Raw genomic sequence first — 18,309 nt, forward strand, 5'->3', positions numbered from 1 at the left:
TATTTCACAAAATGTACCTTTATTTATTAATTTAAAAATAGCCCTGTACTGCAGCCTAAATACCCCTACAGCACCAGTTACCTGCAGAAAACTTGGCACACAGTTTGAAACACAGACATCATAGCTGGAAATATCAGCAAAAGGTGAGGAGGGGACAGAGGCAGTGTTGGTACTGAAATACAGTGTTAAGGCAACAGGTTATCCAGGCCACCTGATCCCAAGGGGGTTAGTTTTAGTCACCTTCCCCCCTTCCCAAAAGCCACAGACTTCTCATTTGAATACTAAATTAGTAAATACATACATAGAAAGTGAAGCAATTTAAGAGTAGCTGAATTTCTGACAGAATTTGTTTCATATAATTGATTTTTATCCCCATGATGCTTAGGAGCTGCTTGATTCTGAAATACTAGGACGGTTCATAGCACAGCTATTCATTCATAAGGCTGTTACTGAAACTTGATTCCTTGAGCCAAGGGCAAATCTTTGCTGTAGTTGATTGTACTGAAAGAGAAACAAGAATTTAGAGACCAGACTTAATCACTAAGATTATGCAGTTCACTTCTCTGTACAAGCTTCTGATTCCTGTCACATCTGAACAAAAGACTTCTCTAAAGCAGTTTGCCTCCTGAAAATTATGACCTAACTTTACTCCAGATTTCAATACAGTAACCATATACAGGAAAAGACCACATCTTCCTTCATCTCTTCCTTTTTGGAGAATCTTACTTCTCTTTACTTAATCTCGTACTAGAAGAATGTCCACATAGAAAAATCAAGGTGGGATTTCTCATGTTTGTAAGACCTTGCATGGAAAGCAAGGACAGCACAGATAAAGGCTATGGAAGTCAGCAGAGGATACTAATGGTCATCCACTATGGGCTGTCAGGAGATTTGTGGGGAGAGAACCAACACACAGCTGAATCACCTACCAGAGGTAATAGTAGTGCCCTCATGGTCTCCTGTCTGTGGTTGCAACTCAGTGTATTTCCTGATAAGTTTCAGTCATTTTTCAGATGAATTTAAAATCAATCAAAAGGGGACAGGGGAAACCCCAAAATTGCCTTTTTTTTTTTTTTTTTTTCTCTTTGGAAAGTTAAGAAATTGTCTTTATATAAACCTTTCAAATCTTCTACTATTAATGTGAAGAAAAAGCAATTACACTTACAGATGTTATCGTCCATTCAGTAAAGATAGAAACCTTGTAGTCAAAGACTTAGATGTTTTGAACTTTTGGAAGTTCATAAATAATTTAAATTTATTTGGTCTCTTACCAAGTAGACCGTCTCATATAAAGTTTCCATGAATCACTTCCAGATTCTCTTCCCCCACCAGTGTGCTTTTCACCACCTGTAGTAAAAACATAAATTAAAACCTATTTTTGGACATGGGAATCTAGACTAATTCCAGGAGGTAAGACATTTTTATAAAAATACATAGGAAAACTCCTTTCCCTTGTCCTATATCTGAGCTAAATTAACACCCCATACAACACATACAGGTAGCTCTCTCCTCATGCTTGATTCAAAAAATTATCTCCCTGGAATTCAAAGTCTCATCATGGCATGAGAGGGCCTGGTTTTAAAAACATTTTGTCTTAAGACAAGTGTACAAGAATGTGCTGGCTCTTATACTGTTTAAATGGTAAGAATAATCCTTCTTCCACCCCCTCACTTCCTTAAATATATACAAAAAAGAAAAATAAAGGCAAAAAAATTTTATTTAAAGATTTTTCTCACAAAAATACTACATGTCAATATACACAGAATTGCTCAGGATTGTTTTAATTAAAACTTTTATACAGTTTTCCATTTGGCATATCTTTAAACACCGCCAGAATGTATCTCTGAGTTACATTGCTTTGATGGAGGGGAGGAGAAGGAAATAACACATGGAATTTTTAAAAACCAAATACAGGTATTTTTTAAAATTTAAATCTAACTACTGCTAGTCAGTATCTGTTTTCTGCTAAAGCAGTACGATTCAAAATTAACTTAACTGTTTTCTTAGCATTTAAATGGACTGATTAAAACCTTAAAGAGGCACAGGTAACATACCAAAAGCACCTCCAATCTCAGCTCCACTGGTTGGGATGTTAACATTCACAATGCCACAGTCAGATCCTTTTGGCCTACAAAGATAAGGCACAATTCCTCCTTAGGATCAGGAAAGGCTCCCTCCCTAAAATGCACACTGTAAAATACTCAACTAGCTTTATGCACAGATTTACAAAAGACATAGAAGACTGATCTTACGTTCCTCAGGAAAGTATAAAAATAATGGAAATTATACCCAAGCCAGCGGAAAATCCTTCCCAAGTCCTTGGTGAAGATACTGCTGGAAAGACCCTGTTTTACTTCATTATTCCAGGCAAAAACCTCCTCTTCCTCCTAGAAGAAGCATGTATCAATGGTTAAGCCATGACTATCCAATGCAAAGTAGTTACAAAGAAGCTCTGTGAGAAAAAACCGAAAGACCACATACACCATAACGCAAATGTACAGAATGGCACTGGCCAAACACACCCAGACTACGTCAGAATACCCGCACTGCTGCACAACACACAGTCTGCTTTTGAGCAGATATGAACAGCATCAACAATGAACACTAACAATAGAAATCTGCTCCTGTACAGATTCTCATCGTGACTCCAGTGCTCTTCACACAAATGCAGCTACACAGTGAGGTGAACAGCAGCTATCTCACAGCGCAGAACAAGAGCTACCACTCTTCACTTCTTCACTGAAGCGCTGGGACAACTGCATGGTTATGACACACGTCTGAGATCTGCCTCGTGATTCTACTGTTACCATCCTTGACACCTGTTTCCCCAGTGTTATTTTACCTTAAATTTCAGCACATATAATATGGGGGCAAACGTCTCAGTGTGGACAATAGGCGCATTATGAGGAAGGCCAGCCACAATGGTTGGTTCAACATAGTTTCCAGGGCGATTTATAACCTTCAAAATAAATAAAAAATAGCCAATTAAGTTCCACTCAGCATCCAGCTTAGTATTAGTGTAGGAAAGAAATCCTTTATGGTCTGATTACTACAGCTGAGAAATCAGAGGCAGAAGGGGAGGTAGTCTGAGTAACTTAAATTTTACTTAAGTATTTAAAACACAGAAGCATAAGTTATGTCTGCTAAGGATGTAATCAAATTGTGAAGTCTGGCAGCTGAAACTTCTTTTCTCCTACTTGTACGCTACTTAGAATTTTAAAGGTATAAAGAAGTTGCTAATGAAAGACAAGAAGTCCCAGAATGATAAGTCAAGGAGAATTAAACATCCTGTATGATGAAGATGTATAAGTGGCTGTCTTGAATCTCCAGTATTTCCTCAAGTTAGATATTGTGAGGGACACAACTGCAATTTTCCTTTTTTACAAGTTTGACATTCACCATTTACATTGCTGTTTTTATTTTCACTTTCACTTTCAATTGGGGTGTGGAGCAAGAGTAGCTTCAAAGTAGAATTGCCTTTACTCTGAAGACAGGATTCCAATTCAAACATTCTCAATCAAACCAAACTAACATTCTGTAGTGGCTGACAGGACAAGCTGAGGTACAAGCTTGACCTAAGCCATCATGTTACCGTATTTTTGTCCTAGAGAACAAACTATAGCAGGGAAAATAAATTTAACTCACCTTTCCACCACAGACCACAGAGCCACCTTGTTGTTTCGCTTGTTCTACTGCATCAAGGAACATTTTCACTGCTTCTTTGGTATGAAGAGGCCCATACAGAGTGTCAGCTAAAAAAAAAAAAAAAAAGTTTCAGAAGCATAATTTCATCAAAACTGTGTATGTTTGAAAATAATCATCTAGGGACTAACTGTTCAGTCTGTCCAGGATGAGAAGTATTAGCCAGATTCTTCATCTTCCTTTCAGAGCTTGTATTCTAAGTGAAACCAGCTATTTCCACCCCCTGGTAAATTGCTAAAATTTGATACTTTGGATCTATAGTTGCTTCTGAATTTAAACAGAAAGAAACCAACAGCTAAACCCATGAGTTGGAAATAGCTACTTACGATCCCATGGATCTCCAATGCGGACCTGGGCATAGGCCTTGGCCAGCTTTGTCACCACCTCATCATGGATGCTTTCATGGAGAAACTAAAATGTGGTAAGAAAGTTATAAGACAGCACAGCCTATGTAACTATTCCTGAAGTCCTACTGCACTTTGAAGGGGGGTGAATGAAGAATGGAAATAGTGTTGTGCATATTCAGCAAATCCCAATATTAGAAAGAGACAGAAGCCTCCAAAACAGCACCAACATCACAAAATGAAGATGTAAAACCTTCTGAATAAAGTTCTGAAACAAGCCAAGAAACAAAAATCTGTTTAAATTTTACCCCATCTCAGAACCAATGTGTTCTGTAAACATTTCAGTTTAGTGTTCTAGAACAAAAACTCAAGAAATTTTATTGCTACAGTTTGAGGAACCACTGCCCATTCAATACACTCAAATCAATTAACCCACATCCATTTTGCCTAATATTTACTGAATCAACCCAACTCTGACAAGACTATACAGACTATACTGCTGAACTTGTTGAAAATGACTGGTTAAGAATTAATAATAAAATAGGTAACACAGACACCCTTGCTTTGCTGCAACATAAACACTGCACCAAAATCTATAGCAGTCACACGCAAAGCTCTGGCAATGAAAACAGAAATACAGAACTTGGCCAAGTACTATTTTCCCAACTTATAGCATATTTAGAATTACATACAAAGAAACTGTTTAGAGCTAGAAATACACTGGAATGAAACTATGTTCTTATTTTCCCACCACACATATTTTTGACAAAATAAAAATATGTTTCAAATATAATTTGTTGCTCTTCACAATATTAGGAATTGTTAGGAGTCTTCTGAGCCAATTTGGAATTAAGTTAAAATTCAGAGTTACTCAAACCAGACAATACATATTTACTCACCAGCCTTCTAGCAGTTGTGCACCTCTGACCTGCTGTTCCCACAGCAGCAAATAGAGCAGATGGGATGACCAGGTTCAGATCTGCATCTTCAAACACTAAAAAAAAATTAAACCACAAGGATGTTACTGAAGTAAACAGGCAGTTCACAAGACTTAAGATGCCAAACAATATTAGAAACTTCAGGCTAGTCAAGAAATATTAGGAACAGTTGCACTAGCACATCATGGTAAGATACAGGGAAACACCTTGAAATTCCTACTATTTCTCTGCAGCTGGAATTAGACACATGCAATTGGACAAAATTATAGGTTTGAACTACTGAACAGAGCCTTTTGCAATGAAGTTTGCAATAATTTCAGCTTTCTTTTAATTCAAGAAACTACAAGCAATTTCTTGCCATTTCTCCACCTTGTCCATCTTTTACTCAGAAGTTTATCAGCATAAAGTAGCAATCATAAAGTGTATCCAAGTGGCCTTGCAAAAAGCATAGCTAAAACACACAGATGTACAGTAACATAAAATGAGCTGAACAAATGAACTGAACAAATTAATCTGGCTAGAAGACAATGAGATATTTTATAAAGCTCAAAGGATCCCCTCAGCTTAGAGGATCCTTTGAGACCCCACAAAGGTCTCTTAAGCATCCAAAACTATTACTAAGTTTAGGAAAAAGTCAATCAAACAATGATTATGTGACCATTCAAAGTCAAATCCAGAAAAAGCAGGATGTTAACATTAAAAAAGAAACAATTTTCAAAGCATAAAACAAGTTTATACTACTGGCTACAAAGCAACACAGGAAAAAAGAAGGACCTGCTGAAATATGATTTTCAAGAGTAGATGATGTAGCATCATGTTTATACTTCAAAAGATCATATGTAAATAAGCACATTTGTCCAGAATATGTGAAAGGTGAAACAAAAGGAAACAACAGAACAGGACAGCAATTTAGGTATTTATTTAGCTTATATATTCTTTCCACCATGTTGCTCAGCTGTATAGTATTTATGCTGTTTATCTAGGAACTGGATCATACCCTAAGGTACTTAAATCTACAAAATGTGCTACTGAAATAAATACCTGCATGCTTTTCTTTCAAGTATCATAAGTATCTTAAACTTCATACACAGGTACTCATACTCTAAAATGCTAAAAGTGTAGTGTTCATGAGATTACATAAAAAAAGTGCAGTCAGGCATTCAAACAGGCTTCCCAGGGAAATGGTGGGGTCACTATCCATGGAAATATCCAGAAGGTATGAAGATGTGGCACTTAGGGACATGGTTTAGTGGTGTGTATGCTGGTGCTGGGTTAAGAGTTAATGCAAATCTTCAAGGTCTTTTCCAACCTTAGTGATTTTATACCTAAAACTATCCTGAAATCAAACTTAGTTTAGCATTGTCCACAACCCATTATATTGAAGCTTTCTGCTTCTCTCATTCTACTCTCCTCCTCATCACTGATTACTTAAAAGACCTTGGACTCTCACTTTTTATCTTACAACACTGCTCCCTGCACAATACCAAACACAGAAAAACCCTGCAACATTCTATTATTCTATACAAACTATATATACTTTTAAAAGCCCAGTGTGGGGGGAAAAAACAAACCAACAAAAGAAACAGGAGAAAAGGGACAATTAGCTATGAGTATTTGCGTACTAACTTCCAAATATCATCTACAGAACTAAATTTCTACAGTGCATATTACCAATAATGGCATTGTTTCCTCCCAATTCCAGCAGGCTTCGACCTAATGAAAAACACAAAATAAGTTATGCCATGCACACATGTATTCACTGAACCTCAGTCAGTGAGGTTACCTCTAACGAGAGCTAAGCTTCATGAAATGCATTTTATGGGTAAACAAAATGTTTTAGAAATCACAGTCAATTAATTACTCTAGCCAAAGCAGAAAATTACACCAAATACTACATCAATCACATGTTGTGAAGACACCTGCAAGCAGTTATGGCACAGAAAAGTTTATGAAGATAGGCAAAAAAATAGCAAAGAAAAAGATGGAAACAGGAAAAAGTTGCAGAATAAATAGTATGACATAGATAAAGAATAAAGTTCAAAATGCACACGAAATTTAACTTGAATTTAAATGAATCTTGTTCATTTCCCTGGCAACTATTTATCTACAGTCTGGGGCAAAAAAATCACAACCTGTATCTGGGTGAATATTTACTATCTGTTCTGTTTCTGGGGGGCTTTTTTACACTTGTATGAACAAATGTATGAAACCAAAAAAACATCTTTGTAAGGCGCTGTTTATTAGACCTTAAAATCCAGCAGCTGAGATTCTTGCCTGTACACTTTTAAATATTTGCAACAGAACAGTACCTCAAAAATGATCACTTTTCTACTATATTTATCAGCAGTAAAACGTGAGAGGGAGTGTATTCATGAATTCTATTCAAATTTCCAAAAGACCATAAGCCCTGGTTGTTCACCCTAACAATTTCCATACAATTAAACACTAATGGACACCACCACACCTCTCCCCTGTAGCTCTGCAGGGCTATGGAATTGTGGAAAACCTGGAAAAAAGATCTGAATTGTAACAGAACTAACTGACAAATGCCATATGTATCTACGAGCAGTTTCAAACCCCCATTTATCCAAGACAAAAACAAAACAAAAAAACAAAACAAAAAAATAGGTAGCACAGCTGAAACAAACTGTTATTTTAAAATCTTATGGAGCACCACTACCTTCACCAAACATGGAAAAAAACAGAGAAGAACCCATACACTCACCAAATCTCTCCTGAACCATAAGTGCTACTTGCTTGCCCACTTTTGTGCTGCCAGTGAAGGACAAGAGGTCCATCCTCTCATCTCTTGCCATTGCTGTCCTGCACAATGGGACACAAAGCACTGTGCTCAACAAAAGACAGGCGGACAGAAAAGCAGCTTGCACCTTTCACATACATCAGCTTCAGCCAGGGAGGTCTTTAAAGCCAGAGCCACTTCTTTGAAACATCAGGTGACCAAGCTAATGGCAGGAAAGCTTCTTAGCCAGAAAAGAGGAACAAGGCTGTTTCCATCCACCTTTTCAGGCCAAAAAAGTATCATCTATAGTAACACTGAAATTCAGTCTAAAGTATATTGTGAGATCAGCTCCAATTGTTATGATCCATAAGAAAATATGCAAATCTGTGACATTTTTAATGCTTGCCATATGTTTTGCCTTCTCTTAAAATACTCAAAAGATCTATTTGAATATACATTTGTACCGGGGATTTCCTCATTGTAAAAATCAAACAAAGTGATTTGGATTGTGCAGCTTCCAAGCACAGGTATACATCTATGAGCAAGTGCAGGGTCCTGCACAAGCATGGAAAAGGGGAATGATTCTCCTTCACAACTAATCTAGAAGTCTAATGCACTATACATTGAAAACTCTTAAGACCATGGTACCAGGAACCAAACATTAGCTGTATTCTTTGGGTGTAAGCATATACAGAAGTGGAATATAAACTTAGTCATGTCTCTTCATTAAATATCAGACAAGTTCTTTCTTTGCAGCTGATCTCAAAACAGCAAGTATTATTACATATGTATTATATATGTATTACATTTAGTGCAGGGCCAGAGTTTCAGATGAATTGATAAAAATCATGGCAACATGTGCATGTACTGGGAACTCCTAGAGACTAGAATAACTTTACAAGAAGTACCTCAATGAATATTCTTTACCTTTTATAAAGGTTCACAAAACCCAAGAAAAGTTACCCACCCAATGTCTGCTCCACCACAAACCAGAGAGCAGATTGCTCCTGGCAATTTGTTATCCTCCAAGACTTTGGCAATTATCCTGGAATCAAAGATGTACAAATGTTAGAGATTTCTGAAAGGTGAAAATAGGGAATGAACCATTAGGATTGTCTGGGGGTTTTGGGTAGTAGTGGTTTGGGGTAATTGTTCTCAGGAGTTAATACACTATCTACAAGACTTAGTAATTACCTATTTTAAGGGGCCGACTTTTATTTAGCATTTTAAAATAAGTGTTATTGGTAATGCACAAAAAGTACTTAAAATGCTAATATAAAGTAACAATAAACCTAAGGGAAGTATCACTATAAATTTTTTTCTTTGGAGAAATTCTCCCTTTTATTGAGACAAGTATCAAAGAAAACAGAACTCACTTTGTAACAGCAACACTAACAAGGGATGTTGTAGGAGCACCCTTCCTAGAAAGAAAAAAAAATACATTATCTTCTTATTCTTTTCAATTCTTTAAGAATAAGAAATAATTCAAATAAGCAAATAATTCGGAAAATTTTTAGGGTCTCTGACCTACAGCACACTTTGGTTATCAGGTACAAATTAAGACAGGAACTCAGCCATTTCCTTCTGCAGCTGAGCATTCAAAGCAAATTCTACTGAAATCCATCTGGACGTGGGCTAGGCCAGACTTTAGAGTGAAAGAGGTAGATGAAAGCAAAGCAAGAGACAGGAGAGAAAGTAGAACTACTTATTTAGATCTTTAATCTTAGCTGTACCAACTCTGAATATAATAACTACTACTGCTGAAAGCCCTCTCCCTGGGTTATTTTTTTACAGGCCATTTGGCTAAGTCCTAAGTGCATCTGTACTTTAGTACCTCAAAAAGAAGCCACCACAAAATTAAAAAAAGCTCTCTCAACAAACAGACCTAAAAATAAAGAGAATGCAAGCCTACATTAGACAAAATCAAATATCCAGGAACACCTGACACTAAATAGCAATTTAATGCCTCTCAGTTAATAGCTTTCTAATTTAAAAATACTGTTAGCAGAGCAGATAAGTAGATCTTACCAGAGGCAAACGTTTCCACAGATCATTGCAATTGCGCTGTTCCACCCATAAACTGCCACAGGGAAGTTGAAGGCTGTGATGACTCCTACTAGCCCAACAGGATTCCACTGCTCTATAAGGGCATGGCCAGGTCCTGAAAACAAAGCCACAGCATAATGCAGTTTTCATCCATTTAATGTCTGGGGTATTTTTAAAAAGGGAAGATATGTAAGCAAGACACCTAGCATCACTCTTCAGACTACCACAGCATTAGCTTGCTAAGAGCTTTATTATTTGTGCTCTGCAGCTTACCTGGATCAAGGTTAGCTAGACTGTGCAAAAAGCTGATCCGAGAACATAAACTGTTATTATTTTAGCTATTCAGTTAACATAACGATGACTTGTGGTAATCGATAACTGGCAAAGAGGTCTCTCCTCTCTAAGTACACTTCCAAACTTTTTACTTACTTTACCACCTTTCCTCAGTAAAGAAATCAAAGAACCTAATGCTTCAGAGAAAACAGATGAAATGACTTGCTTATCTGTCATTTCATTAGATACTTCAATAGCTGGCACTACTGCCCATCACATCTATTCCTAGAGCTCCCTAAATAACATACAGAACAGAGATCTTGCTGCACCACAAGACAGTATATTTAAATTACACCTCCATATCTTCATTTCTTTAAAGAAAAACAAAACAAAATAAAACAAAACCCAAAAAAACAACCCCCAAAAACCCCAAACCAACCAACAAAGAAAACCAAAAAAATAACACATACTTACTTTCTGAAGGCAAAATAGGTCCACCAATCATTCGGGACAAACCAACAGCATAGTCACAGACATCAACATACTCCTGCACTTCCCCAACACCCTCGACAAAAATCTTTCCCATTTCCAAAGAGACCTGAAAAAATTCAGAATAGGACAAAACTTTTTTACAAAATTCCTTGGATCCTAAATATATTTTGTCTCCCCCTAATGTTGGGTGTGTCTACTCACCACGTAAGATTTTAACACACATTTTTTTTCATTAGAGGAGATTCACCTCTTCCCCAGTTATTCAGAACTTAAAGAAACAACAAGGGTCATATCCCAATACAACAGGAATAAATTAGAAAAGGAAGTTAATGGAGAAAAATTTAAAAAAAAACATACTGAAGGAATGTCCAACACTAATGAGGGTCATACACTTAGATGAACAAAACCTTGGATTTACATCAGCAGGCTTGACCACATTGTACAAGCTGGAAAAGAGGGATTACTTTACTCCAGCAAAAGAAAACAGCGACTTACATTTTTCATAAGCAAACTACTCATTTTACAGCATCTCAAAGCACATTTGAGAGATTTCATTTACAGACACTGCTGAAAATTCTTATACATGTTTAGTATTTTAGTAACCTGGGATGTTTAGGATCAATTTATCATTTTTTTTTCTGAAGTTGATCTTAAACTACATCCTTCTCTTAAAAATATGTTAGATTTACTCAGTTGAAATATATCAGTGAGAATAAGCTGATATTGGAAGATATCTTCATCCAGAAGTGAGAAAATTTCAAAATTTAGGAACTGAGAAATCATCTACTTATCTCCACTCAGTTTTGTAGTCATGCTCTGATAGCTAGGTGTGGCCTTCAAGCAGATATCACCTACCACTCTACACTGATGATTATACTTTAAAAAGGCTGTTGAATGAAGTATCAGGTTCAAAGGATTTCCACAGGATTTTTCTCTCCATGTGAAAGTTAAGAAAGATGACTAACTGCATTTCTATGATGCCTGTGGTCATCTCAAGACAGATGGAACAGCCCCTATCTGTAACCAAAAACAGAGTGGCATCAGACATATGTACTAAGAAACACAGCAGTGGGTCTATAAGTGCAGTAGAAATACCTGGATACTTCACCAGGGCATGGCAAGATGAGGCTGGAAATTTCCTACAGCATATGAGAAAAATGAGTTTCTATACAGTTCCTTCTTACATATCCTAAAGCCAGGCAAAGTCCTAAAATCTGAATACCTACTGCACTTCTTTCATCCTGAAATTCATCCTCAATCCTAGCAGAGCTGAACATACATCTGTTTGGGAAAACTAAGAAAATGTGGCAAGAAAGACACAAGTTTTGGTCAAGGAATATAGAACAAACTTCCGTCTGTCCACGCTCATCAGGAAAGCTCTACTGTTTTTGAATACAGAGGTATGTTAGCACTCTAATTCCACCACAGAAACTGTGCTGAGGAGACAACATCAAGGGAAACAGCAGAACAAAGTTTGGAAGGTTAACAATATGGGCTTGACTACACATGGAGTTATTCACTGACAGCTGTTTCTGAACAGCAGCACACACAGGAAAGCCCTGTAAAAAGAAAGTGGAAGTTCCCCACTCATCTCCTTTTCTTCCCTAGCAACCAGCAAGAGTTTTAAAGGAGTGGTCCTTCAGCCTTTATATCCTGCACAGCACTGCAAGATCATCTCATTAAGGCCACCTCAACTTCTGAAGCCTCATATTTCCACATATCACTTGGCAAAATCCTGCAGATCACCATAAAGAGCTCAAGGTTAAAAGCTCTGTATTAGAGGAAGGTCTTTTTCAGGATACATTTAGTATTAAGGAAGTGCCCTATCTGACAGGCAGGAGGGGAAATAGCAGGGCAACAGTTCTATCACTCATCCCAGAAAGGCCCATAATAATTTTTATTTTCCTATTATAAATTGGAATCATAGAATATCCTGAGCTCAAAGGGACCCACAGGGATCATCAAGTCCAGCTCCATCCCTAGGATCCACACCATGTGCCTGAAAGCATGGCCCAAACACCTCTTGAACTCTGTCAGGGTTGGTGCTGTGACCGCTTCCCTGGGGAGCCTGTTCAGTGCCCAAACACCCTCTGGGTGCAGAACCTTTTCATAACAAGTAGCCAAACTCTCAGCTGACACAGCTTCATGCCCTTTCTATGCCATAATACGTTTCTTTATTTTTTCCTTCTTTTCAAAATTAAAACTTAATTAGGCAAGCTAAGAGAACTAACAACAACTATTTAACAATTACCAAGTTTAGTACTGCAGAGAAAACTGTTAGTATTACTAAAAATAATCAGTTTTTACACACATTTCGCCTTCATTCCCCACCAAGAAATGCAAGCTACTTCTGAAAATACCTTACCAAGCTTCCCAGAACTTTGATTTTTTGTCTCAGGGCATCACCAATCTGTCGCACTATTTCTCCACGTTTAGGTGCAGGGATCTAGTCAAAACAAAACAGAAGAATCTATGTGAGATTGAAAATCTGTAACTCCTGCTGTATATACACTGCTAGTTTTCTGTCCTTGTGGTAAGCAATCACTGATTGCTGTGCTTTTTTTTTTTATCTTCCCAAGACACTGTTACTTGTTCATTTTTATCATGCACACTACTTCACAAGAAGCTACTTCCTGCCTCAGAGACTGACCATACTGCACACATTTTGTCTGTTCAAAACTTTAGTTTCACTGAATATTCAGATTGTTAACTCTGTTCAACTACATCACCCATAACACAACCAAACAATCAGCTGCACCTCAAGAAACAAGCATTTTTCATAAAAGTGTACTTAACTGGTTTCTGCACCTTGAAGTGCACTTAGTACCACACTTTCAAACTTTCTTCCAAATATGACATTTACTTTGATAGCAGAAATTAAGACACATAGAAACCTCAATCATGAAAATATTAAGCTCATACACCAACTCTTAATATTATTTTCTAACGTGGTATCAGTATAGTAAACAATAATCAACAGCCAAGATCAGTTTGCAAACCATATGCAATAGGATTTACAGGTCTAAAACAGCAGCTCTCTGTAACAAGAAGACTGAGTAGACAAGCATAAACCATGCAAGCATATCCCTCTACAGGCAATATCTTTCAAGTAAGCTCATTACAAATAACAAAATTCACAAAATAATAACAAATAGCTTTGAGAAAAAATCTTCAAGAAACATTTGATGTGTTGATTCTTTATCTGTTGGATGGCTTTCAGATTATTTCCAAACATGTTATGAGTCACCAACATTATACCCAGAAGTCATAACAAAAGAACACATACTAACTTATCCTGAGGAAGCTGTTTTGTTCATCCTAAACTTTGCTGCCTTCAGACAAGGTAAACTACTTTGCTGGCTAAAACACAGAGTGCACATGACCTTTTGAAATCCAGGTTTCATATTCTACCAAAGGAAAAACAGGTAGCAAAGGAAAAACAAGAACCAAGCCTGCAAAGCCATCAGCAGCAGAATGGGTGCTGGCTGGTACAGCTGCATGTAGAACTAGAGCTTGCTAAGGAAAAATAGCTTAGCTATTATATACAACACAATACTAAAGTTTTTGAGCACAGCTGTTCTGTGAAATACCAAGACAGCGCGTGAATAAAAAACCCCCATGTTTATAACCAGAAGTCTTCCTCACACCACGAGAACAAGATGATCAACAGAAATTATACATCCAGATATTCCACAGAGTTCTCCCTCTTTCCACAGAGGAAACAGGGGGCAACGGGAAGTGAAACATGAGCAGGGATAGGCTACTTGCTAAAAAGTTTCTGAACTTCACCAGACCTGCTGGCAACCACTCACAAGCACAAGCCTTGGTTAACCTGCCAGGGTTTTCAAAACAAACATATCCCACAGGTCAATGTCCTCATCTTTGTACGCCAGTGGTATCACACACTAACTATGTGGGTTTGTTCCTTGAGGTCTCCACTGCAGATTGTTGCCTTAGTGCACCACACACATTGTGAACACATTTTTACACCTCCACCTTACGGGGGAATTTAATAGCCTGTCTCTGCCAGAGATCTGTAATAAAAGAGAAGTCCCCATTAACTTACATCAACCCAGACCTTCCATGCCTCTTTAGCCTTCTTTACTGTTTCTTCATAATCCTCCAAATTACCCTACATGAAGAAGCACAAAGTTAGGAAAATCAAATCCCCAAAAGAAATTCAACAAAAAAGCTTCTGCATCCAACTCAAGATATATTTATAAAGAGTAGTTGCACTACAGGATACCACTTTTACAGGATGCTTGTATCCTGACACAATTTGGTCCCAATACGATAAGCTGCCTGAAGCCACTGTCAATGAAAAACACATGTGCTGCCTAAATTTAAAAAACAAAACAGAAAACACAAGCAGAAGTCTTCATTCAGGTGTTAAAGGAAGCTCCATATAGAATAACGGTCTTATATATGTTTGCATATATACATACACACACATATATAAATATGTCCTACTCCATCAGCCTCACTGGACATCAAGGGCTAGTTGGGTCATAATGCACAAAAGGAGTAGATTAGTACAACAGTGCTATGCCTATAGTAAAAACTTACACAGATTTACTACTTAAATGTCACACTGCTCTACTTCCTCCCAGGCCACTCATCCCTATTAAATTGGCACAATCTCCCCTATTCTGCAACTCCCCCAAAACCAAAAGAAAAGGGAGAAACCCTTGCTCTTCCCAATAATCCTTGCAAGAGTGCGAGGCAGACAGCTGGAGAGACAATAAGTAAAAAAAAAATAAATAAAAGAAGGCAAACAGACTATTTTTCTTCCCAAGAAAGCCGCGGGCATACTGCCAGCAGCAGACCCCGGCTACGACGGCGGCCAGGCGCCAGCGGCCGCCCGGACTCAACATCCCAGGGACCCTGACGTGGTATCGGGAGATTCGTGCCCATCGCCGCCCAGGTCGCGGGTGGGGCAGCGCCCAAACCAACTTCCCAGGACGCCTCGCTCCGGTGGACGGGCCCGCACAGCTCCTCCCGCCCCGTCCCCGTCGCGCCGCTGCTGCCCCGGGCCGCGCTCACCTGCCGGACGCTGGCGATGGGCTCGTTGTTGGCGGGGCAGTACGTGGTCACCACCTAGAGCAGGACGGGAGCGGTGAGCGGCAGGGCCCCTTCATCCGGCGGAGGGGCCGCGACCCCCGAGGCCCCGCCGTCCCCCCCCGGCCCCGCGCCTCCCGCACCTGCCCGCGGCCGCCCCAGCGCCCGTTGTACACGCCCGGGTTCTCCTCCTGCAGCCCCAGCTCCCGCAGCCACGCGTAGCGCTCCTGGCTGATCAGCAGCGTGGACATGGCGGCGGCCGGCGGTGACCCTGCCCGCGGCAGCGGCAACAGCGCAGCGAAGGCGCGGCGGAGCCCCAGCATGGCCGGCGGCCGCCAGCGCGGGGGGACGGGGCAATGGCGGCCGCGCCCCGCCCGCCCGCGGCCATTGGCGGCCCCGCGCCCGCGCCCCCCGCCCCCCCCCGCTTGGCCCTGGCCCAGCTGGCCGGCCTGGGCCGACCGGTTCCCCCTGGCCGGTTCCCCCCCGGCCGCTTCCTCCCCTGGCCGCTTCTCCCCCTGGCATGTTCCCCCTGGGCGGGCCCCCTTGACTGGGCCCCCCTTGGCCCTGCCTGATCGAGCCCCACTGACCCGTCCTGACCAGCCCCCTCCACCGGGCCCTGCTGATCCGGCCTGCCCGAGCGCCGCTGAGCCTGCCTCCCCCGCCCTGCGCTGGCAGCGCAGCCCGTGTGCTGTCCGATATCTACCCACACTCTACTTCTTTTGGAAAAGGGATGCCTGAGATGGGACCTCATCCATGTCCATCTGAGTGGAGGGTGGCAAGAGGACAGAGCCAGGCTCTGGTGAGCGGTGCCAAGCAACGAAAGGCAACAAGCAGAAACCGGTGAATGAGAAGTTCCGCTTGAACATGAGGAAGAATTTACTGTGCGGGTGGCTAAGCGCTGGAACAGATTGCCCAGAGAGAGTGTGGAGTCTCTCTCACTGGAGATACTCAACAACCATCTGGATGCAAATCTGTGCCATGTGCCCTGGGATGACCCCACTTAAACAGTCAGGTTGGACCAGATGACCCGCTGTGCTCCCTTCCAACACGATCCATTCTGTGATTCTGTGTGATTCCATATGCCCTTCAAGAACTGCAGGAGCAGAGGAATCCCCAAGTCAGGTGTTTCTAATTGCTGCAGAAAATAAGAGCAGGGGGCATCAAAACAAGGGAAAAAACATTAGCTATCCTTATGCAACAAATAGTAATACATAGGAGCATGCACAATTCTTTCCATTCTCCAATACTGTGCTTGAATCTCAGTTAAAAATCTCAGTATCTTTGGCTTCTGAGCCAGCCACTTTATCTACATGCCAGTGTTTGTGAAGTTGCAACATTTTTGTTTTCCATATGCAGGACTAAATTACTTGATGTGCACTCACCTTGCAAAATGGAAGCAGTATCTATCCCATATTTTTAGTGTAATTGCACTTAAGTGGCTTTGGAAGTTTAGATGACTCACTGTGATCATGAAGTATTGTTTGTTTTCAGGCATGCAATATTTTCTCAATGACAAACCAATGAGGAATAAACCCTGATACTAAAATCTAACTGTCTCAGCACATACTTACAGGATAGAAGAGAAATGCCACTGCTCTCAAGAGTGCCATTATTTGTTTTTTGGTTTTCCACAGCTGCACACTTTAACTTAAAGTGAATTACATTAATTATAAAAAATATTTTTCTCTTTAAGAAATGGTTTTCCAAGTAATTTTGTCAAACAAGAAATATTTTTGGATGATGTAAACAGATTAGCAGTAAAAAAATAGTCTTGTCAAGGTTCAAGAGCTGGCTTTGCCTTTGGCTTTGCTGCATGCATGATCAAATTGTCTCTTTTACTTGGAAAACATATTTGGATACAATAAAACTTGTATCAAAAAGGTGGCAATGTTTTCTTTCTGCAGAATGCAACCCATGCATTGTGTTCTAGCAAAAAAGTGGGTTGCAGCTATGTGGTTGTTAACCACCTGTTTGATCATGTAAAGATATATAAAGCCAAAAAAGGTGAAGGTCTGCAGAAAGAAAACATTGCCACCTTTTTGAAACTGAGTTTCTGTTCCACAGTTCCTTCTCATCCCCATAAGCAGGCAGTTCCTCTACCAACAGCTGCACACAACTATTGGTACAGTAGCTACTGGTTGAGCCACAGAGAAAATCTGAAACCCTGGCACTGTGCCTGACTTGACTCTGCTCATAGCTTTTGCTCTAGAGCATCCAAGCAGATGAAAATATCACTGTCATAGGTGGTGCAAAAGTCCTTTCTGGAGGGACCTGGGCCAGCTTGTCTGCAAGTTGCCAGTGATCATGATGCGGGGCTAACCATGTGAGTCACATCGCTATTAACCATCCACTGCAGTGAACAGGTGCTTGGACCTACATTTAACCTTAGTGTGGGCCCAAGCTTTATTTCTTCCTGCTGTGTCCAGTCCAGGTCCACATCTAAATCTAGGTATGTCTTCAGAAGTTGCAAGCACAAACTTGGGGTGTGAATTCAGGCCAGGGTCTGAAAGAAAGAACAGACACAATCTGTGCTCTTTCCCACAAAGACAGAGCAAGGCTAATCACAGGGGAGTTTGCAGGACAGAAAAACGTTGTGCAACAGCCAGATACATGGAGGTGGGAGTGGGAGGAGAAGCCCTGTATCACACTACAGTACATAGGGGGATTTTATTTGTTCATCATGGGCATCCTGAGCTTGATATTTTTAATCTTTATT

The 18,309-nt window shown here is 40.0% G+C and overlaps 1 protein-coding gene and 1 long non-coding RNA gene across 2 annotated transcripts; one reads left to right on the forward strand and one right to left on the reverse strand.

The window, feature by feature from the left end:
- On the reverse strand, positions 1–15,940 carry ALDH7A1 (aldehyde dehydrogenase 7 family member A1). Its single transcript, XM_015615204.3, has 18 exons — positions 15,737–15,940; positions 15,579–15,632; positions 14,602–14,667; positions 12,901–12,981; positions 10,518–10,641; positions 9,753–9,885; positions 9,101–9,145; positions 8,692–8,769; positions 7,710–7,807; positions 6,656–6,697; positions 4,946–5,040; positions 4,029–4,113; positions 3,646–3,752; positions 2,843–2,959; positions 2,290–2,387; positions 2,055–2,128; positions 1,272–1,347; positions 1–501 (listed from the first exon to the last, which is right to left on the reverse strand). The coding sequence occupies exons 1-18, from the start codon at positions 15,914–15,916 to the stop codon at positions 447–449; spliced, it is 1,608 nt and encodes a 535-aa protein (XP_015470690.1). The 5' UTR covers positions 15,917–15,940; the 3' UTR covers positions 1–446.
- On the forward strand, positions 14,675–17,141 carry LOC107198297. Its single transcript, XR_001518910.2, has 2 exons — positions 14,675–15,651; positions 16,322–17,141. It is a non-coding gene; the product is annotated as an uncharacterized LOC107198297 (long non-coding RNA).
- Positions 17,142–18,309: the final 1,168 nt, after the last annotated feature.

The sequence above is a fragment of the Parus major genome, chromosome Z (genome assembly GCF_001522545.3).
Source record: "Parus major isolate Abel chromosome Z, Parus_major1.1, whole genome shotgun sequence".
NCBI classification, from domain to species: domain Eukaryota; kingdom Metazoa; phylum Chordata; class Aves; order Passeriformes; family Paridae; genus Parus; species Parus major.